Raw genomic sequence first — 23451 nt, 5'->3', positions numbered from 1 at the left:
GCTTGAGTCACTTCATCTGGGGTGGACCCAGGCATATTAGAAAAAGCAAAGGGAACCCACTGCTGGGGTGATCCTGATGCTCAGTGAGGTGGGAGATCCACTGGGCTATTGAGATCACTGATTTTCTTCTAAGTGGCCCCATAACTTATAAACCGGTGAGAACAGGCACTGTGTCTTGTGCATTGTATTCCCAGTTTCTAGCCCAGTGCCTGGCAGCAGGGAAGGTTTCAGATATTTTTTGAATGAATGTATGAAGAAACTGGAATATAACCATTGACAAGTTCAGTTAGAGCAAGAATGCCTACTCTTCCTGTACCATTCTCTCAGAAATTAAGGAACTGTAGCTCTTCGCGGACATTATACTTGGTGTTAGAATAAAAATATTCTTTTTCTTACTTCCTTCCCCATCCCCATCCCCTAACATGGATTGGCTTAAAGAGGAAAACCACATCATGGAACCTTTGGGAAGTCTGGTTGATAAACTGATTAGTCCTCTGGGTTATGCTGATCTAGATAAATCTGTGATGTGACTTTTTGTTTTTCTCCTAGGTCAGCTGAGGGAACAGCTCAGTTACCTTAAGGGTGATAATTTTTTTAGGTTTACTTGTTCAGATTGCTCAGAAGATGGCAAGGAGCAGTTTGAAAGGCTGAAGTTGACATGGCAGCAAGTAAGTAAAAAGCTCTTCTCTAGAATTCATGTAGTTGATCCCCAAAGGAATTTGTTCGAATAACTATCTAGAGAATAAGAAATTTACATATAAGCTTTTGAATTGTTTTGAGAGACAATTTTTATTTCACAATGAAAATTGTATATTGAATATGTGGAGAAAGGAGTTCTTAGTAAAAATGCTTGCTGCTAAAATAGTGAATTGGGTTTGAGAGTCTTGAAAATATTACATGCAAGATTTCATTTATATGTAATACCAAGCTCTGATTTTAATTAAAATGCAGTTCACATTTTTCTGGCAACCATTTTTAGAACAATAAAACCAATATTAAAAATCTGAAGAATACCACATTGGAAATGGATTTGGAAGAAGTAATATGGCTGATGGCAAAAACCAAGTAACTTAGCTCTTCTGCATACGAACTCAGAGATGTTTGAATATTTTTTGTTTGATGAATAATGTTCTAGTTTGCTGCCTGCTGGAATGAAATATACCAGAAACAGATGGCTTTTAAAAAGGGGAATTTAATAAGTTGCTAGTTTACAGTTCTAAGGCTGAGAAAATGTCCCAAGAAAATGTCCCAAGTCTATAGAAATGTCCAATTTAAGGCACCCAGGAAAAGATACCTTGATTCAAGAAGGCCAGTGATGTTCAGCGTTTTTCTCTCAGCTGGAAGGGCACATGGCGAAAATGGAGGTGTCTGCTGGCTTTCTCCTGGCTCTACGAAAAGGACTCTCTCCAAAATGTTTCCTCTTTTAAAGGATTCCAGCAAGCAACTCCACCTTCAATGGGTGAAGACACCTCTATGGAAATCATCTAATCAGAAGTTAGCACCCGCAGTTGGGTGGGTCACATCTCTATGGGAACAATCAAAATGCTCCCACCCAGCAATATTGAATGAGGATTAAAGGACATGATTTTTCTGGGGTCCACCACAGATTCAACCCAGCACAAATACTTATATCTACTTTTAACCTTTAATATCAGCACTCTAATACAAACCAGCTATAGCCTTGACAATAGTTTTTTACTACTTTCCAGTTATATTAATTTTTTTTATATTGCTGTGTATACTGACAAGCTACCAGTGTATATAGTCTTTAACTTCAAGAAACAAGTGAAGTACACCTAACAAACTTGGTTTTTTTGATCATCCATTTAACAAATACTGAGTACCTATAATGGACCATTGTACCACTCGAGGCCTGGAGACTACTCTGGTGAACACGACAGTAAGGCCTTGGACCCCAGGCAGGTGATACTCTAGACACTACATGGAGAGATAAAATAATTGCCCATAGCACGTTGAAGGAGATAAACAGGATAATGAGAAAAAGATTTTACATGATACTATTTTAGTCACTTAACATATTCCTTGTAAATTATAGGTGTTCTAGCAGACTTCGACTGTTGTCTCAATTATCAGTGCTTTATTGGGATAATTTCTAATGAAATCTGTTAACAGTGAATTCAGGGAATTTTTTTTTTTGGCTTGTCTGAAAATACATAAAAAGTGAAGGAAAGTTTGTACTGAGCATATGTCGTGAATATTATAACTGGGCTATTTTTCTTAATGTGTACATGAGATAGATTGCCTAGCAAGGGCAAATTAATATCGATAGATGATGCTAAATTGTGCACACAGGGGCACATTTGCATTTGACATGTGGGCAACTTCTCACGAAAGCTGTAAAATGGAAGAAGAGCAAATGTCTGTAATTTATTTATTTATTTATTTTTGTTTGTCTGTCTGTTTGTCTTTTTTCTTTTTCCTTTTCTTTTTTTTTACTATTATTATTATTTTTATTTTTTTCTCTATATTAACATTCTATATCTCTTTCTGTTGTTTTGCTAGTTCTTTTCCTAATTTATTATTTTTGAGAAAGAGAGTTTTTCTGTGGAGGTTCTCTTTAAAAGATGAGCTAGCTTTTAATGCTGTCACTCAGAACACATAATACTGGCTCAGTTTGCATATTTAATTAGACTAACGTCACTCAAAAATTCTTTTTTCACTTCCAAAAGATATGTTGGTTTTGGATAATACTCTGGTCGAATAAAGTTGATATCTGAAATCAAACAGGCTGGGTTCTCAGTAAACTACTGAGCAGTGTGTTTCCAGTTGGGTCTGAAGAAGAACCAGTCCCTCACTGAAGCCCTGAAGTAAGCACTTGGTTTTGATTAAACTCTGTTGATGTCTCCAAATACTTAGCCCATTGGTATGTGGTTTTCCTGTCTTCTTAAATCTTAAACTTAATATTCATTGATTTACCAAAGTAAAACCTAGAAATGTAATAGAAATAGTATTTAGTTTGTATTACAAAATACAGACCTCAAAGAAGTCTTGTTTCCTAACAAAGGCCCCTCCTATCGTGCCCTCTTTCTGTGTCCTTTTCTCCCTGTTGGCGACTCTTGTGAAGAACAGTTTGCTACGTAGGGGAAGTTGCCAAGAGTTTGGGAAGTATAGGGGAGTTGAAACCCACCTTTTTTTTTTTTTAACGTTCTTGTCCAGGAGACTCATTCTCATGCCTCAAGGTGCAGATATCCTGACATGCACTCATTATTTTTTTCTAGATGTTCTTCCAGAGGCACTCATCAACTGCCTGGTGCAGCCCTGAGCTAGACCCTGTGGGAATCTTGGCCTTGATGGGCTGGGGCTGGTAGTAGGATCCTGGCCCTTTAGAACAGAAAACTAGAAAAAATCCCAAGTTCCAGGAGAGAAGGAAAACTATGTCCTTTATATATTGGGTATATAGTTTGTCCAGTAAATATTAAGTGATAGTGGAAAAAGTTACTTTTAGATAAATATGTGAATTTCTTTGACTCTTTAAACTTATGAAATGTTCAAATATATAGAAAAATATGGAAATAATATAGTAGATTCTGTACCTACCACTGAGATTAACAGTAAATATATGTTCTTGAGGGGCTCTGGGTGTTTGAGAGAAGAAGAATGAATCATATCACTCTTTTCTTCTTAAAGTATTTATTGAACAATAACTGTTTCAAGGAAGACTTGTTGACTAATATAGACCTGATGCAGGAATAAGTGGAAGACATTTGAAAAATCTGTTGATGGGATTAATTGTATGGTTGACTGTCTGTAATAGAGGTCTAAGGATGGGAAGAGTGAAACTTGGTTCATACATGTACCAGAATTTCTTGGAGTGATGTAGTCATAGGCCTTTCCACGTTACCAGAGACGATTTAATGCTGGAAGCACAGATGCCGAGGGCATGGTTGCAGTTTACAAGACTCCTGCAGCTTCAGGATGCCCCTTATAGAAAGAAGAGTTATTTAAGAAATATTTTCTTGGATTCTCTGACCTCTTTTTAGTTTCATTGGCCAAACAAATAATTATTTTTATTAGGTTTAAAATGGGCTTTTGAACTGCTTGTATAGTTTTTGTCCATTTATCTGAGACCACATATATAAACTATATGTGTGCATATATATGCAAAGAGAAATGTCTGAAAGGACAGTCACCAAAAAGTATTTCTTGATGGTGAGATTTCAAGTGATTTTATTTTCTTCTTTTCTCTTTTCTATATTATTGAAGTTTGTTTGTTTTACATTGGCAGGCACCGGAAATCGAACCCGGGTTTCCGGCATGGGTTTCAGGCAAGAACTCTGCCACTGAGCCACCGTTTCCCACCCTATATTATTGAAGCTTTTTGCAAAGAGCTTGTGTTAGTTATATTTCTGGAAAATCCCTCCCCATTTCGGGCCATGCATTCCTCATGTGTAGAATAACAAGGTGGGACCAGATGAGATTTCAGACTGAGCTTGGGGGAGGTTGTGTGTGTGTGTGTGTGTGTCTTGGAGCCCTCAGGGTGGGTGGAGCCTTTGCCCTTTCAGTACCTTGACCCTTTGTCTAACCCTGATTTCAATTTAAGAAAGGTTTCCATAGCTAAATCACTGAGTAGTTGGTTTCTAACATTATCTTCACCTCTGAAATTCTTAGAGTCTTTGATTTCTATAGCTAAATCACTGAGTAGTTGGTTTCTAACATTATCTTCACCTCTGAAATTCTTAGAGTCTTTGATTTCTGCCCTCTAATGAGCTTTTAAAAAAAAGCATATATATGCACGGGTGATTTTTAAAATATTTAATGAAGCATAACACCATCAGGCAGAAACTGCTGGCTAGAGCAGGCCCCTGGAGGTCTCCTGCTGGGCCAGTAGTTAACCCTTTATTTAGTGCTGGATCCTGAGGGAGGGGCCTAAGGATGGGAGGAGGTACTTACAACAGTGGCTGTTTATAACCAGTTCAAAGGTAACTGTTTTAACCCGGCTCTACCACACATCAGCTCTGCATGTGTAACACATGAAGAACAATTGCGCATAACTTCATGGATTAGTGAATTCATTTAATGAAAGCAAAAACAAAGTAAAATGCTAAACCAAAAATATCCCAATATATTATTTCCTTGTCCTCTCTCCCCTACACCATTCCTACTCAGAATATAAAACAGAACAAACTTCTTTCCCCTAAACATTAGCATTCCTAATCACACTTTCTCCTGGTCCTTGTTTCCTTTGTTTTTCAGGTTGTCATGTTGGCAATGTACAACTTGTCTCTGGAAGGAAGTGGGCGCCAAGGTTACTTCAGGTGGAAAGAAGATATCTGTGCTTTTATTGAGAAACATTGGACATTTTTACTTGGGAATAGGTAATATGATTTTTAAAAATTTTATACTTTAAGGAAGATATTAAATATGAAGTATATGAAATATGAGATAACCTAATGTCACTATAGAGAATTATAATGACTTGTGCCTTTTATAAATAATTTCTGCATTCTAAAAAGTTACTTTTTTGAGATAAAAAGACTTATGAAAAATGTAGAATTATATACTTCTTCCAAAAGGAACTGAGGTTCCTTTTGGAAGAAGAAAAAAGGTTTCTTCTGAGCATTCAGAACTGTTGGTTTTGAAGCATTTTCTTAGAATGTTAAGAAAAAAATAGAGTTTGATTAGTAGTTGGATGAATAACTATTTCATTTGCAGAGAAAGGATTAATATATCTTTCCAGGGTCAATGCCTTGTAAGAGGTTAGAAGATGAAAAATAATGGCAGTTACTGACTACATCCATTTAAATTATCCTTCATTAGATAGAGCCTATTACTAGTATTTGCAGCTTATTAATTTTGTAAGGTTGAAACTTTTATACATTTTGGTGTTATTCACAGTGCTTAGCAAAATCTAGGCACATTGATAATGCATTTGGTTTATTCATTAATTATTGTTCCTCTAATAGTGCTTTACTTTGCTGCTGAGCTCTCCTCCTTGTTTTGTCAGATTTGGTGCATAGACATTGAGACCATGTGTTAACTAAAGGTCTATGTGGATCTTACAAGATTTTGTTACTACTAAAGATTAATGAGTTTGGTACCACCTTGGTGAATTTTGTTTGAGATTCTTAGTGTTAGTTGCCGTCTGAAGTTCTGTGTGGGATTCATAAATTGTGCATAATTGTTTCAGTGTAGAGCCAGCAAAGGTACATGAGGGCAAGTGCTCTTACTAGTTCTCACTTCCAACTTGTAGCCTCTGTTTCCTCAAGGAGTGAGAAATACAGCTTTGCTTGTAGCCAGCAAAGGTACATGAGGGTAAGTGTTCTTACCAGTTCTTACTCCCAACTCGTAGCCTCTGTTTCCTCAGTGAGTGAGAAATACAGCTTTGCTTGTGTTACTGTGAGCACAAGGAGAGGAGTCAAAAGGCGTGGATTTCCTTCTCAAAGGCTTGTTGTGAGAAAAAAATTGAACAGATTGAAGGCATTAGATCCAAGGCATTTTCACAGAAGAGGTTATATTAGTTATTTAGTTATGCTAAGAACAGAATTGATAGTATAACCGGTTCTTTTTCATGAAAAAAAGGAAATTTGTTGTCTTACTTTAATAGTCTAGTACTATTTATGGAACTTAATATATCCCATTGATAAGGGAAAAGCTGGTAAAATTAGATCTTGGAATATTTTCATGATCTCTGAGCTGCTCTGTTTAGTGGATTATCTTCTAGAAGAAATTGGATATAAATTGCCTGTTTTTAAGGATATTGCCAGATTTTAACAGAAGTGTTCAGTTGTTTCATTTGTTTATTTCTAAGGCATGTTCTGAAAGGCATCAGCTAAGCCTCTTTTTTTTGTTCTTTTAATACTTCTACTGAAAAATATTAATTGCTTTCCAGCTTTTATATAGTTTAACCACTAAACTGGTACATTTTGTCCATATTGTTGTATCACCTGAATTATTATTTACTTATTCTTACCATTTAAATCAACTACCTTTTTAAAAAGAGTACATGTATTTAAAAAAAGAAACTTCACACTATGAAGTAGAAAGCCCATATCATTTACTATAAATAGAATATAGCTGAAAATAAGTAGACTAAAAATAGAACAGTGCCATTAAATTGTAACTGGGTCCTATGGACTGTCAAAAGCAATCTGAGGTTTTCTCTCCTGGTTAAAAAGGGAGACTACAAGTGTATTAGTTTGTTAAGCTACCGGAAAGCAATATACAAGAAATAGAATGGCTTTTAAAAGGGAAATTTAATAAGTTACAGATTTGCAGTTCTGAGCCGATAAAAATATCCAAACTAAGGAACCCAGGGACACATACCTTAATTCAAGAAAGGACAATGGATCTGTCAGCTGGGAAGGCATGTGGCTGGCATCTGTTTGGCCCTTGCTTCTAGGTTTTGTTGTTTTCAGCCTCTGTTCCCTTGGGGGTTCCTCACTTTGCTTTTCTGGATCTAGCTTTCATTTCTTGGCTTTCGTTGACTCTCTCCAGGTTCTGGCTTGCTCAGCTTCTCATGGGAAGGCACATGGCAACGTCTGCTGGACTTGAAGCATCTCCAAACATCTGTGTTTCTGTTCTGAGCTCTCTCCAAAATGTTTCCTCTTTTAAAGAATTCCAGAAAGCTAACCAACCCCACCTGGAATGGGTAGAGTCACATCTCCATCTAATCAACACGTTACATGCATAGTTGGGCACCTCACATCTCCGTGGAAATAGTCTAATCAAAAGTTTCCACCCTGTAATGTTGAATTAGGATTAAAATCCCACACAAGAGGTTCACTGGGTAGAATGCTCGGCTTCCATACGGGAGACCTGTGTTCGATTCCCGGACTGTGCACCCCCTCCAAAAAAATCCCACACAAGATTGAATCAGGATTAGAACATGCCTTTTCTGGGGTATGCAGTACTTTCAAAGCAGTATAAGTATTAGTGAGCTGTTAAAGCAATAAGCTTTCTCCTTGATCTATCCAGAATGGGTGAAAGAGAATTAAAAATCAGTCTGTGATTCCTTGTCACTCAGTTTCCTCTCTAAAATGTCCCTCACTCTGGGTAGACATCAGTAATTGGAAAAGTCACCCCAAACCACTCACTGGTTTGTTTAAGGTGAAACACTGGGAACATTTTGTTGAACATACAGTCCTAATTCTCTGTATATGGACGTAAACAAGATCATTACATGCTTCAGAAGCATTCTGTAAAGAACATTTAAATTTAAGTTAAACTTTTCATAGCCACTTAAGATTTTAATTCTGCTATCTATAGGTCATACTTTAAATTCTTAACAGTGATAACTATTTCTCATTTGTTACTGAAATAGGAAAGAATATTTTGTGTAATAAAGTTCAAAATTTGAATATATTAAATGTCTAAAGGTCTTTCTTTAATGTGTTATTAAAAGTTAAATGTGTAAAGGTTTACTTAGGACCAATCTAAATATCTTTATTGTGGAAACAAGTTAAAAAGTATATGAAAATTTAATTACTGTAGTTTAATTGCCATTTTGTGTGTGTGATCATTTAATCTGTTCTTATACTCCTGGCCTTGAATTCCTTGGGAAGATATAATTTTGATTAACACAGAGTAGTTTGAATACTCTATTCCACTAAAAATTTGTCCAGCCACACCCTTCACGTTTTCTTCAGAGTATGCTTTGGCATCTTTTACAATATGGATAGGCTGAGAATTTCTGAATCAGCAAGTTCTGATTCCTTTTTGCTTAATAGTTCCTTCCTCATTTGTATCTTTCCTCCTGCATTTTACTATAAGCAGCAAGGAGAACCCAGGTCATGCCTTCAGTACTTTATTTGTCATTCACAGCTAATCTCCAAGTTCATTGCTTACAAGCACAACTTCCCACCCTTCAGCAGTACGTGGGTCAGCCACATTTTTTGCCACTCTATAACAAGGATTGTCTTTCCTCTGGTGTCCAAAATCATGCTCCTCATTTCCATCTGAGACCTCACCAGAACGTTCATATTTTTAGAAGCATTCTGTTCCTGACAATGTATGTATTTTCTAGGATGATAGAAGTTTTTTCTATAGTTCACCTCACTTATTTCTGACTCTTTACCCAGACTTGCTGTTTATATCCATATTCCTACCCACAGTCTCTTTATTTCGTTGATATTTCTTAGAATCCTCAGAACCAAATTATAGAAAACCGTCTCTGGGCAGAATGATTTTCAAGTTACAGGTGGGGTGAGAAAGCACAACAGATAGTTTCTCCTCTGGCCATATTCTTTGTGTAGGCGTTTGGGGCCCCTAGGGAGATTAGAAAAAGGTGAGAATGGGCGAGGTCCTCTGGGACTAAAGGGCGGGGGTAAAAGCTAAGTGTCATTCTCTGCATCTCAGGTAGTGCTGCACCTATTTCAGTTTATTTTTATTATTATTATTTGTTTTTTTCTGTTTTGTTTTGTTTTTTCTTTCTGGTGCACCTCAGTCCTATGAATGCTTTTTTCTTTTGCCTCAGCAATATTTTCTAGTTGCTAGGCTGGTCTTCTTGTAAAGGATTTTTTTTTAGAATTTCTGGTAATTGATTTATGTTTTTGAGGTATATAACAGTTGCCTTTAAAATAATTTTTACATTAACTTCAAGAGTTGGTATTTTACATGTCATTTTGTTACTTTGTTATATGCATTCTTATACAGTTATGTTGAAATGCTTGCTCCCCCCCCCCCTTTTTTTTTTTCCAAGTTTGGTTTGTTATTCTCCCAAGATTCAACTCTGTGTTTGCGAAACACATCATGTAATGTTATTACCACTCCAGTATGTAAAGTCAGATAGAAGCAATTTGAGGTACCTCTGCTTCTTAGGCAAAATGAAATATTTACCAGGCCTAGTTATTCACCTCCGTCCCCAAACGCCCAGTCTTGCAGTTATGCCTCATGTTTGCTTTATTTCTTGAGAGCTGTGTTAACTGCACATACAAAAACAACTCAGGTTCATGAAAACTGACCCCTAGAACCCTCATGATGATCATAATAATAAATTTTTGTTCTTTACTTGAATTATTTCATTTGATCTTCACTGCATCCTGGACTTTACAGGTGCAGAAACTGAGGCTGCTAGTAGGTGGTAGAACCAGGATTTGAAGCCAGGCAGACAGAGTTCAGAGTTTTTCTCTTGACTCTTAGGCTGTGTTCCTTAGAAAATTGGAGGTTCCTTAGCATACTTTGGGCTTTGAGTCAGAGAGTACATACATTGACAAGTCTTTAATTTTACATTCTTGATCTCTTTAGGAAAAAGACTTCAACCTGGTGGAGTACCGTAGCAGGTTGTCTCAGTGTGGGAAGTCCTATGTATTTCCGCTCAGGTGCTCAGGAGTTCGGAGAACCAGGATGGTGGAAACTTGTTCACAACAAGCCTCCTACAATGAAACCTGAAGGAGAGAAGTTGTCTGCCTCTACTTTAAAAGTAAAAGGTACTGGAAAAAAAAAAGAGGTAAAAGGTATTGTTAAGAGAATTCTTCAAGAGGTGCTAGCCAGGCCAGTGCCAAACAGTAGTTTAGGAGACGATCCTGCTTTGACCAGGCATAGCTTGCTGGTGCCTCTGGTGCTGTTTGGCTTGGCGGTTTTATTATGACAGTTTTTGTATTCTGTAAATAAATATTGAATAAAATTTTTATTATTTACTAATGAGGATACCAGTTTTATAAATTTTCGTTAGTATCGGAAACATTCTCTAGTCTCATTGTGTTTTTAAACTTTTCATGGTAAAATTTTTAAGCATATACAAAAGTCGAGAGAATAATGTAATGAATTCCCAGGTCTATCTCTTCCCCCTCCAACAATTAACTCCTGGCAATCTCTTTTTAATCTAGACCTCTGGGTACTTTTCCCCAACTCTCCACCCATCCCCACCCCCGAATTATTTAGAAGCAAATCCTAGACATTAACATTTCATTCTTAAATATTTCACTATTATTCTCTAAGAGATAAGGACTCTTTCTGAACTTATTGTTATGAGTCACAGTGATCTGACTCTTTTTACCTAAAAGGTTTTTAATGGGCTTTTAAGTTTTTAAAAATATATTTTGGAAAAATTCCAATAGTATTAAAGGGTTTAAAACCAAGTTTCTCCCCGACACCTGCCCCTGCCTACAGTTTCATGTCCCAGGACAATCACTACTGTCTCTTGTGAAAGTTTTCAGAAATTATCTCCATATATTTAAGTACATATATATTTTCTTATTTTCTTTAAAAAAAAACATAGTTGGAATCATACTATAATATTGTTGTTGTTCTTTTTTTTTCCATGTACTAGTATACTTGAGTATCTTTCCATAATAATAATACATGTAGATCTGCCTTATTTTCTTTTATTTCATGCATTTTACCATACAGCTGTAATGATAATTTATTAAACCACTTCCCTATTAATGATCATTGTGGTTGTTTCTATTCTTTTTTGTTGTCATGTTATAAACAGTGCTACAATTGTACATATTTGTGTACATGTGCAAATGTGCTTGTGATCCTGTATCATAGGGCATATTCATTTAAAATTTTAATTTATTTTGCCAAATTACCCTCCAGAAAGTTGAAATAAGATTTATTCCCTACTAACAATACATGAAAATACCTTTTTCCCCATATTCTTTTTTTTTCCTTTTTTTTCCCTTTTTTTCCCCCATATTCTTGCTGAACATTATCAAACTTTTAATGTTTGCAAATTCCAATAGGTAAAAATAGTGCTTAATTGTTTAAATTTGCTGTATAGTTCCTTTTTTAAAATATTTTTATTGACAAATCTTCACACATTCATAGTCCCTACATGGTGTACAATCAGTGGCTCACAATACATAGTTATGTATTCATCACCCTGATCATTCTTAGAACTCTTGCATCACTCCAGAAAAAGAAATAAAAAGAAAAAAGAAAAAACTCATACATACCATACCCCTTGCCCCTACCTCTTATTGACCAGTAGTATTTCAATCTACCCGATTTATTTTACCCCTTATCCCCCCTATTATTTATTTATTTTTTTATCCTAATTTTTTTTACTCATCTGTCTATACCCTGGATGAAAGGAGCATCAGACACAAGGGTTTCACAGTCACAGAGTCACATTATAAAAGCTATTTCATACAATCCTTTTCAAGAATCAAGGCTACTGAAACATACCTCAACAATTTCAGGTACTTCCCTCCATCCACTCCAATATACCATAAACTAAAAAGGGATATCTATATAATGCATAAGAACAATCTCCAGGTTAACCTCTCAGCCACTGACACTTTATTTTTTCTCATTTTTCTCTTCCCCCTTTTTAGTCAAGAAGGCTTTCTCCATCCCCTGATACTGGATCCTGGCTCATCCCAGGAATTCTGTCCCATGTTGCCAGGGAGTAGTTCTTTTTTTCTTAAGGGCATTCATTGAACATCTGCTTTATGTAGAACCTGGTATTAGGTTCAGAGTAATAAATTAGTAAAAGAAACCAAATTTTAAAATTTAGATGTTTGTTCTTTTCTAGCAGCCTCAAAACCAACTTTAGATCCCATCATTACTGTTGAGGGGCTTAGGAAGCGTGTGAGCCGGAATCCTGTGGAATCTGCCATGGAATTAAAAGAGAAAAGGTCTCGAACTCAGGAAGCAAAAGACATTAGAAGAGCCCAGAAAGAAGCAGCTGGCTTTCTTGACAGGAGCACTTCTTCTACCCCAGTAAAGTTCATAAACCGAGGCCGCAGGCCTGACATGATTCTTGAAAAAGGAGAAGTGATTGACTTCTCATCCTTGAGCTCCTCTGATCGCACGCCACTCACAAGCCCATCTCCCTCTCCATCTCTGGACTTCTCTGCCCCTGGAACACCTGCCTCTCATTCAGCCACTCCCAGCTTACTGTCAGAAGCAGACCTTATTCCTGATGTGATGCCCCCACAAGCCTTGTTTCATGGTAGGATTTGCATCTCTTGAGCCTTTTATTTTATATTTGGGCCATTATTCAAATGTATACCTTCTCACCCGGTAGGCCTTCTTCCTCTGTCTTGATTCCACTGTTTTATTCTCTGTGCAGATGATGATGAGGTGGAAGGTGATGGACTTATAGACCCAGGGATGGAGTACGTCCCACCCCCTGCTGGCTCAGCAACCTCTGGGCCTGTGGTTGGGGGCAGGAAGAAAGTCAGAGCACCTGAACAGATAAAGCAGGAGGTGGAGAGTGAGGAGGAAAAACCTGACAGGACCGACCTGGACAGTGAGGATTCAGATTCCAACACATCTTTGCAAACAAGGCCTCGAGAAAAAAGGAAGCCTCACTTGGAAAAGGACCTGAAATCTAAAAGTCCCAAGTATACACCTGTGAGCATCTATGAGGAAAAGCTGCTCCTGAAGAGGCTGGAGGCTTGTCCCAGTGCAGTTGCGATGACACCAGAAGCTCGGAGACTGAAGCGTAAGCTGATCGTCAGGCAAGCGAAAAGAGATCGAGGATTGCCCCTTTTTGACTTGGACCAGGTTGTGAATGCGGCACTTCTGTTAGTTGATGGGATTTATGGAGCCAAAGAAGGACTTTCCAGACTTCCAGCCGGACAGGCCACCTACAGAACCACCTGTCAGGACTTTAGAATCCTTGACCGCTACCAGGTAAATATCAGCATGTGCTCTGCTGGGGATGAAGGTGGTGTGGGCAGCGCTGCAGAGTGGATAGTGGCAATGCTTTGACTTCAAAAATCCCAACTAATTTTGCTAGAGAGAAGAGAATGACTTGAGGAAAAAAAAATACTAGGCTTTATTTTTTGAAATTATTCAATATGAATGCCATTCGAAACATAACCTAGAAATTTTCTTTCACCAAGTCCTTGATGGTAACTGCATGGTGTGTGCCATTGCTTGACTGACATATTTGTTCAGCACGTGCAACATTTCAGACACTGCGCTGAGCAGATCTGAAAACATACAAGCACCAGGAGATAGCAACCGAGTGATCTGGGTGTGTTAGTGTATGCCCTCCCACCATATCTTTGCCAGCCTTTAAATTTTGCTAATCTGGTGGGTATAGAGTGAAATCTTGTTTTTCATTTGCATTTATTTGATAACGGGTGAAAAACATTTCTCCATCTGTGAATTGCCTATTTGGATTCCTTGCACATTTTTCCATTTTCCCCTTCTCTGGAGGCTGGTAGGATCTTTTCTGTATTGTTAATTTTCTGATATTCAGTCATGTGCCATGTGCACAAGGATTTTTCTCTTTCATTGTGCAGAACATTTGGTGTGAGTGTCTTTTCAGTTTGAAAACTTTCTTTCTTGAGTTCTTGGAAATGTTCTTGATTCCCTGTTTCCCATTTTCTCTGCTCTCTCTTTTGAGAATACCCCTGTTACTTGGATGTTGTGCTCTGTAGATCAGAGGTTGGTAAAGTTTATGAAAAGGAACAGATGGTAAATATTGTCAGTTTTGTGGGCTGCATAGTCGCAGTTGCATCTACTCAACTTTGCAGTTGTCTTGGGAGAGCAGATGTATACAATATGTAATAAATGAGTGTGCCTCTATTGCAGTAAAACTATTTAGTAAAACAGGCAATGGGCTAGATTTGGACTGTGGGCTATATTTTGCTGATCCTTGTTCTATATAGATCCTCTTAGTATTCTTTTCTATTTTTTTCTTCCCTGTTTTCTATCATTTCTTTCCTGGGACATATTAACCTGCCTGCCTGTGTTCTAGGAGCCAAGTGGGGAGGGGCCAGGAGTCTGCTATTCAGTATGTAAACTTCCAGTCTCACAATTTTCTCCCCCTTGGCTGTGTTTGGTTTTCCAGCATGCAGAATCTTTCCATTGAGTCTTTCCAGTTAATCTAGTCTTCTGCCCAAGGAGGGAAGGCCATTTGCTGGATATGGGCACTATGGGTATAATTGGAGGCTTCCACCTCTTCAGTAAGAGACTCTTTATCCATAGTCCTGCTGTCCACTCTCAACTTGGGCAGTTTCTCACACCTCCCATGGCTGCACTTTCCTGTTTTGAAAATCCCATTCCTGGCCTTTCTCTGCTGGTTTAGCTGTGGCTTTCTCTGATCTATTAAGACATTTGCCTCTTGTTATTTGTTTTTATTGCTGTCATGTGTACGGCTGTTCTTTTTTCTTCGAGTTTGTCCTTTTAATCCCTATATTTTACCTGTTTAGTTGTGAAATTCTTCATACATATTGAAGAATGCCTAGAACATATGGGTGAAGTGAAGAGATTAATAGAATAAAGGCCCATATACCTGTCTCCTGGGTTAAAAAACTACTTACAGGTCTCCCCTAAGGGGCTATTCTCTGACTTGCATTTTAATCATTCCTCTGCTTTTTAAACTGTTTATATCCCTAAACACTGTTCTAGTTTTTTTAAACTGCGCATCTAGCACACATTTGGCTGTGTAAAGAAAGCGCTATAGTGTTACTGTTTAATGGAGGCTTCCATGAGAAGATAACAGGGTCTCTCTGAGTCATGTTGTGGCTTCATTTTCCATGAGCCCTTTCTGAGGAAGTCTGGTCAAGGTCATTACAGAGTCCTCGGACCAAAGCGACTCACCTCAGTCAGAGCATCAGGTAGAACTGTAGTACGTGCCAGGGAATGTGGCAGCAACATGGGCAGAAGCAGTGGAGTCCTTTGTGTTTCCTGCCTCTGACATGGCCTACCTCCAGCTTGCGGGACAAGATCAAAGCAGTTATTTGTGGGTTGAATTTCCCTTAGGGAGCAGTTTGGAGAGAAGACAGGGATCTCATCGTGACTGAGACAACTTGAGCACAAGTGAGATTCTGGGCCAGGACACCTTAGGTTTAGAAGTTGGTACAGTGGCAGCAGTGACTTAGTGATTACAGCCCTCTGTGTTGTTCTTGTCCACTCTGTGTTGGCTGCCCTGTGTGTATGATACTTACCAGTGATCCTGGGACCTCTCCTCACTGGGGTCATTTGCCCTTCCTCTGTATTGGATCTCCTGTTTCCTGGCCCCATCTTTACCTTTTTGAAGGTTTCCTCCCTTGTTTCAGTGGAGTACATCCCAAAGCTGCAGAGGAGTAAAATTGGAGACCATGTGTCTCTGAAAAGGCCTTTGACTTAAAGCCAGAATCACAAGCCAGCTTTGGGTGAAGCTGAGTACCAACTTTTAACAGCAACTGGAAGCAAATAGACAATGGAGCAATGCTTTCAAATTTCAAGGAAAAATGAGGTCAAACCTAGAATTCTACATATAGCCAAATTACCTGTGGGGTATGTAGCAGAGGGGTGCACTGGACTTACTTAACCTAGGTTCCTGTGAAGTTGTATGGATTGGAGCTGGGGGCAGCACATATGGGTCCCAGGCTCTTTCCTTTTTTGTGACCCAGAGGGAAGTGGTAGGGCTTTGCTGCAAATTATAGGGATTGAAAGTTTCAAACTACATGGCATGAAAAGCAGAAGTGCTGTTTGGAGTAGCCATGGGCAGCTTTTTATCATCCAAGCCATATGGATATACAGGCCTTGCTAGTAAATTGCATGCATGAAGGGGCAAGGGGCCATTCAGAGAAGCTAGCAGTGACGCATCATCCTTACTGGTTGCAGTAATGTCCAGGACAGGGCTAACTGGGGTGCTCACTCAAAAGGGGAATTTAGAGCTAAGCCAGCCAGGATGACGAGGCACCAAATATAATTGTTGCCATTACAGAGTCCTGTCTTGAAGACCCCCACCGTCATTTCCTTTAGATCTTTTCTTGGACTAGTCAGAGACCCCAGAGAAGGGTCTTCAGTCTCAGAACCTGGTTGCTAAGTAGGGGAAGAGAGATCTTAGCATTCAGCCTCTCAGGTACTTGCCCCTTGCTCCATCTGTGCCACCCATTCCAGAGACTTCTAGTACCCTCTCTGCAAATTGAGCCTCCAGACTCCTGCTTAGGCAGAGAGCCATCCCCCTGGAACGTGGTGTTGAGGAAGGATCCAAGGATCTCACTTGCTTTTCATTCACCGTTATTACCTGGTTCTTATCTTACCACTCCATTTGTTTCCAGTTCTAGAGAAATCTGGTGCTGCCACCTGGGTTCTAGGAGAGTTCTGTAGTATAAATTGGGTTGGTTCTCATCTTACTCAGTGACAGCTTGGGATTTTAGCTTTCCATCATTTATCACTTGTCCGTCTGCTTCCTGGATGCTGTTATGTCTTCTGATCTTTCTGTTCTTGTATGCTTGTCTTTTTTTTTTTTTTTTTAATTAAGTCTGTTTCTGTACTTGCAGTGATGTTTTCAGAGGGAATGTAAAATTAGATGCTTGTGTTTAATCCCCCTTCTTAACCTGGAGTTTTTAGTATCATTTTAGGCAGTTACAGAGGAGAGCATTTGTTCAATCCGTAGTCTTGCCTATTTTCTGATATACTGCTTTAGCTATGACTCATAACTTTTGAAATGTGATTTTATTATCAGTCTACTTAACATTTAGTAGTTTTTCTCATTGTTTCCTGTTTATCACAAGAATTGTTTAGTGCCTTTTTTAAAATTTTCAAACATGGGAATTTAAAGATATTTATTATAACTGACATGATTTCTACTTTAATTAGTTGTCAGTACATAGTCTTATATGATGTTGATTCTTCTCTGTAAAGTTTAGTTATATATTTTTTTGTTATTATTAATAGTCTATTTTTCAGAGCAGTTTTTGGTTTATAAGAAAAATTGAGCAGAAAGTACAGAACTCCTGTATTCTCCCTATCCTCTTCTTGCGCATATACATTCTTTTTTAAAAAAAATTTTGGTAATGTATATATAAAACAGTTTCCAATTTTAACCACTTTTAAATGTATATTTCAGTGATATTAATCATATTTTCAGTGTTCTTTTACCAGATCCTCCAGTTGTGAGGTTAGATATCTGATTTGAGATTACTGTACTCTTATGTGCAGTAAGCCTTTAGAGTATATATTTCCCTCTCAGCATTGCCTTTGCTGCCTCCCATAAGTTTTGGTATGTTGTGTTTCCATCTTTTGGCAATTGTGAATAAAGCAGCTATGAGCATTGGTGTGCGAGTTTCTGCTGTGTCCTTGCTTTCAGATCTTCTGAATATATACCAAGTAGCAGGACTGCTGGATCATAAGGCAACTCTGTATTTAGTTTTCTGAGGAGCCACCAAACCATCCTCAGTGGGCTGTACCATTTTACATTCCCACCAGCCCTGATTAAGTGTTTCTATTTCTCTACCTTCTCCCCAATACTTGTAGTTTCTTGTTTGTTTAATAGCAGCAATTCTGGTAAAATGATATCTTACTGTGGTTTTGATTTGCATTTACCTAATAGTAGTGAGGCCAAGCATCTTTTTGTGTGCTTTTTAGCTATTTGTATTTCCTCTTTGGAAAAATGTTTGCTCATGTCTTTTGTCCATTTTTTAATTGGGCTGCTTGTCTTTTATTATTGAGTTGTAGGATTTCTTTATATATTCTGGATATCAAACCCTTATCAGATATATGGTTTCTAAACATTTTCTCCCATTGAGTCAGCTGCCTTTTCACCCTGTTGACAAAGTCCTTTGAAGCACAGAAGTATAAAATTTTGATGAGGTTCAATTTATCTGTTTTTTCTTTTGTGGCTTGTGTTTTAGGTATAAGGTCTAAGAAGCTGCCTCCTATCACTAGGTCTTAAAGATGTTTCCCTATATTTTCTTCTAGGAGTTTATGGCCCTAGTTCTTATCTTTAGGTCTTTGATCCATTTTGAGTTAGTTTTTATATTGAGTGTGAGATAGGAATCTTGTTTCATTATTTTGGATATGGAGATCCAGTTCTCCCAAAAGTATGTATTGAAGAGACTGTTCTGTCCCAGTTGAGTGGCTTTGGGGACCTTGTCAAAAATCAGTTGACCATAGATCTGGGAGTCTGTGTATGAACTTTCAGTTTTATTCCATTAATCAATATGTCTGTCTTTTTGCTAGTACCATGCTGTTTTGACCACTGTGGTTTATAACATGCTTTAAAGTCAGGAGGCATGAGTCCTCCCACTTCATTCTTTTTTTTTTTTTCAAGATGTTTTGCTATTCAAGGCCCTTTTCACTTCCAAATAAATCTGATAAAGCTAGGTCTTCCATTTCTGCAAAAGTAGGTTGTTGGAATTTTGATTGGTATTACCTTGAATCTGTTGATCGATTTGGGTAGAATTGATATCTTACTGACATTTAGTCTTCCAGTCCATGAACATGGAATGCCTTTCCATTTATTTAGGTCTTCTTTGATTTCTTTTAGTAGTGTTTTATAGTTTTCTGTGTATAAGGCCTTTATATCCTTGATGAAGTTTATTCATAGAATTTTAAAATATATATTTTTATTAGTAAGTCTTCACACACACACATTCCATACATATTCATAGCTATTTGATTCTTTTAGTTGCAGTTATGAATAGAATCTTTTTCTGAATTACCTCCTCCAGTAGCTCATTACTAGTGTACAGAAACACTACTGATTTTTGTGTGTTGCACTTGTATCCTTTCACTTTGCTGAATTCGTTTATAAGTTCAGGTAGCTTTGTCATAGTTTTTTTGGAATTTTCTAAGTATAAGATCATGTCATCTGCAAATAGTGAGTTTTACTTCTTCCTTTCTGATTTGGATACCTTTTATTTCTTTTTCTTGCCTAATTGCTCTAGCTAAAATTTCTAGTACAATGGTGAATAATAATGGTGATAGTGGGCCTACTTGTCTTGTTCCTGATTGTAGAGGGAAAGCTTTCAGTCTCTCATCGGTGAGTACAATGTTAGCTGTGGGTTTTTCATACATACTCTTTATCACGTGGAGGAAGTTTCCTTCGATTCATACCGTTTGGAATATTTTTATCAAGAAAGGATGTTGAATTTTGTGGAATGCCTTTTCTGCATCAAGAGGGCCATCTCTTCTTGTTTCTCCTTTTGTCTTGTAAACTATTGTTGCACACTATATGTTTTAATATTTTAATGTTGTACTTCTAGGATTTAGTCCCTGAACTGTCTGTTCCTTAATTTTTATCCAGCTAAAATGATATGACAGAGGTTTCCTTGAGTGTCAAAAGGTAACAAAAACAAAGAAACCAGTGCAGAAAACACTGTCTTTGCAGGCTGGCTCTGTGTTGGCTAGTGTTATCCTTCAGAGTTTAGCCCTTTTTTAGCAAGATCAGCCTGAAGCGAATGTGATCCTCTCTGAGCCTGTCTTTTCCTTGACTTTGCTTACTCACGGCCCTAGGAATTCCCCTATTTGTAGCAATCTGAATGTGCCTTCTACTCTCTATGAAACAGACTCCCTCCTACCCTTGCCCCTGTTGTTCTCTTATATGCCTGAAAGCAGGTAATCTTTTGCTCCATCTGATTTAACTTATTGCTTTCTCATACTAGTTTAACTGTCCACAAGCACTTCTGCCTACAGGGCATGTTCTAGGAGGCTAGGCCAGAGACCAGTTTCCTGGTTCAGTCCTTCAGGGACTGAACTACCTGATACCTTGGCAGGGAAATACCGGCACCACAGTATGAGCATAGGGGTAACTCTGCTCCGGAACAAGCCAGAGACCCAAATTCAGAGTGCAGGCTGCCACTATATCATATAAGGTAAGGAGGGCCCAGCAAGGGCACTGTAAGCATCTACCATTTTTAATGTTGCATTTTCTTGATTTGACACTCATCTAGTTACTCTGTTTTCCGGAAGATAGCTCTGCTAATTTTTGCCATTTGTTCAAAGATCTATGGGAGTTTGCTTTCTGTAGTCCTGGAGTCTTAAACCTCCATCTTAGTCAGCTGGCCATGTACAGCATCATTCTCTTAAAAAATGTGTCCCCTGGGTAGGCCATGGTGGCTCAGCAGGCAAGAAGGCTTGCCTGCCATGCCAGAGGACCCGGGTTTGCTTCCCGGTGCCTGCCCATGTAAAGAAAAAAAAAAAGTGTCCCCTCTCTCCCTCTCTATTTTTTTTTTCCTTCTCCTTTCGGACTCCTAATATATGGATGTTGATACCATTACTTTTATCTCTTCCTGTGCTTTTTTTTGAAGAGATCCTTGACTGCCCCTAGCATCATTCATGACTGCTTTATTTCAACAATCAAGTTTTTAATATCTTGTATTTCTAATTTCTTCTTCATAACTACTCATTCTTGTTTTCAGAATCCTTCATTACTTTGGAGTCTTTTTTTGTTAATAGCTTTATTGAGATATAACTCCCCTACCATACAATTTTCCCATTTAAAGCATACAATTCAGTGGTTTTTAGTATAGTCACAAAGTTGTGTACCTATTGCCACAATCAGAAATCATTACCCTAAAAAGATACTCTGATTGTCACCACTCAGTCCCCCATCCCTTCACTAATCTACTTTCTGTCTGTATGACTTTGCCTGTTTTTGACATTTTATATTAACGGAATCATGTACTATGTAACCTTTTGGAGATTGACTTCTTTGGCATAGCATATAGCATAATGTTTTCAAGTTTCATTCATTTTGTGGGATGTTGTTTACTTTATTCCATTTGATTCATTTTGTATAGATTGTATACATTTTTGTTTATTCACTCTTCAGTTGATGGACATCTGGATTGTTTCCACCTTTGGCTATATGAATAATGTTGGAACGCTTAGCCAAGTATAATGCTATGTTTGCTTCTTTGAGAAGCTGCCAGACTGTTTTCCAAAGTGGCTGTGCCGTTTTACCTTCCCATCAGGAAACATAAGGGTTCACATTTCTTCACATCCTGACCAATACTTATTTCTGTTGATTATAACCATCCTAGTGGATAGGAATGAATCTCCCTGGGTTTTGATTTGTATTTCCCTGATGACTTTTTGTGGTTTTTAAAAATCCTTGTCTGGTAAATTCTGCTTTTTCTGTACAATTTTGTTTATTATACATCTTTTATTGTCTTTCACTCCCTATTTACATGTCTTGTTTGTCTTGTGATCTCATATTTCCTTAGTCTTATCAGCTGTGTTTGCTGGTAGCATATACCTGTGAGAGAGACAAAAGCCTAGTTTCCAGCTGTGATGCTTCTTGTTATGTTTAGTAAAGTCCGAGCCTCTGGGCTCAACTATTTCCCATCCTCACCTTTTTTTCATGGAACCTTCCATGACATCTGACCTAGGTGCTGCTGTTTTCCCTTCTCAGCTGTTATTGTCTGGCTTATGAAATGAGTGCTCAGGGCTGTCCAGGCTGTTACGCTGTATCCACTTCCATCTCAGGAAGACTCCAGCACTGCTGACATGATCCCTCCAGTAAACACTTGGCTGGCAAAGTTGACTAGCAGTGATCTATCCAGGGCAGAGCCTGGGGAGGAAGTGGCTTGATCAGAAAGCTTCTCCCTGTCCCCATCCTTGATGCAGAACCTTTCTCTGGCCGAAGCTGCTATTGCTGCTTCACTGATACTCAGTCACCTTTGGTCTCCTTGGGGTTTCTCACAGCCTTGATACTGTTCCATCATCCCTCTCATTTCTGTGGCATTTCCATATTCAGCAGCCCACCTTATTCTCCATTTTCTCTAGAACTAGATATTTGAAAAAATTCACTTCACATTTTTAAACTTACTGGACTTTGGGACACTTTTTTCTCAAACATTTAGTCATTCAACAAATTAAATTGAGTACTTAGTATGTGCCAAGCACTGTTCTAGCTGGAAATTCTACAGCTGAAAGATTCCATCATTGAGCAGGAGATGACGATAGCTAAGTAACTCAACACACAAGGTGACCTCCTATGAGGCAAGTGCACTGCAGACAGCAGGGTCCAGTGCTGGGACAGAGTGCAGGAATAGGGGCAGTGGCTCTCCATTGTACTGTGTAGTTGAGGACAGCTTTTTTAAACAAGTCACAAGGAAGGACCCAGATTTAAAAAAGTTTGGGAGTAGAATAGCCCAAGTGCAGGCCCTAAATCAGGATTAATTCTGGTGTGTGTGGCTAGAGCGTCATGACAGTGGAAGAAGGGGGTGGTGAGAGACAAGTTCACAGAGGTAACAGGTCCTGCAGATCCTGGCTAAGGGGCTAGAATTGTATTCTCAACACACAGTATGAAGCCACCTAGGAGGTTTGATCAAGGGAAGGGAATTTTATCAGGTTTTTTTTTTGTGATACATAACCACATACAAACACAAATATTTTTAACATATGATCATTCCGTTTTACATATATAAACAGTAATTCACAGTATCATCACATAATTGCATATTCATCATCATATCATTTCTTAGAACATTTGCATCAATTCAGAAAAAGAAATATAAAGAAAACAGAAAAAAATTCATACATACCATAACCCCTTACTTCTCCCTTTCATTGATCACCAGCATTTCAATCTAAATTTATTTTAACATTTGTTCCCCCATTATTTATTTTTAATCCATATGGTTTACTCATCTGTTCGTACCGTAGATAAAAGGAGCATCAGACACAAGGTTTTCACAATCACACAGTAACTTTGTGAAAGCTATATCATTATACAATCATCTTCAAGAAACATGGCTACTGGAACACAGTGCTACATTTTCAGGCAGTTCCCTCCAGCCTCTCCATTATTTTACCAGTTTTTATAAAAAGAATCTGGTTTCTGCTTGGAGAATGGATGCTATGGGGTAA

The 23451-nt window shown here is 38.1% G+C and overlaps 1 protein-coding gene across 5 annotated transcripts in view; it reads left to right on the top strand.

Moving 5' to 3' along the window:
- The window catches only part of KAT14 (lysine acetyltransferase 14), a 70185-nt gene that overhangs the window by 1608 nt on the left and 45126 nt on the right, over window positions 1–23451 (top strand). For 2 of the 5 annotated variants that reach the window (XM_077114916.1, XM_077114914.1), the window contains exons 2-6: window positions 550–668; window positions 5215–5336; window positions 10204–10385; window positions 12440–12859; window positions 12980–13545. In XM_077114916.1, the coding sequence (XP_076971031.1) occupies window positions 550–668; window positions 5215–5336; window positions 10204–10385; window positions 12440–12859; window positions 12980–13545 (1409 nt within the window). Of the gene's footprint in view, window positions 1–549; window positions 669–2690; window positions 2829–4246; window positions 4423–5214; window positions 5337–10203; window positions 10386–12439; window positions 12860–12979; window positions 13546–23451 lie in introns of those variants that run through there. The other 3 variants (XM_077114920.1, XM_077114919.1, XM_077114915.1) reach the window with 3 other exon arrangements.

The sequence above is a fragment of the Tamandua tetradactyla genome, chromosome 1 (assembly GCF_023851605.1).
Source record: "Tamandua tetradactyla isolate mTamTet1 chromosome 1, mTamTet1.pri, whole genome shotgun sequence".
Lineage (NCBI taxonomy): Eukaryota > Metazoa > Chordata > Mammalia > Pilosa > Myrmecophagidae > Tamandua > Tamandua tetradactyla.
This window is presented reverse-complemented; position numbering and strand designations above follow the sequence as displayed.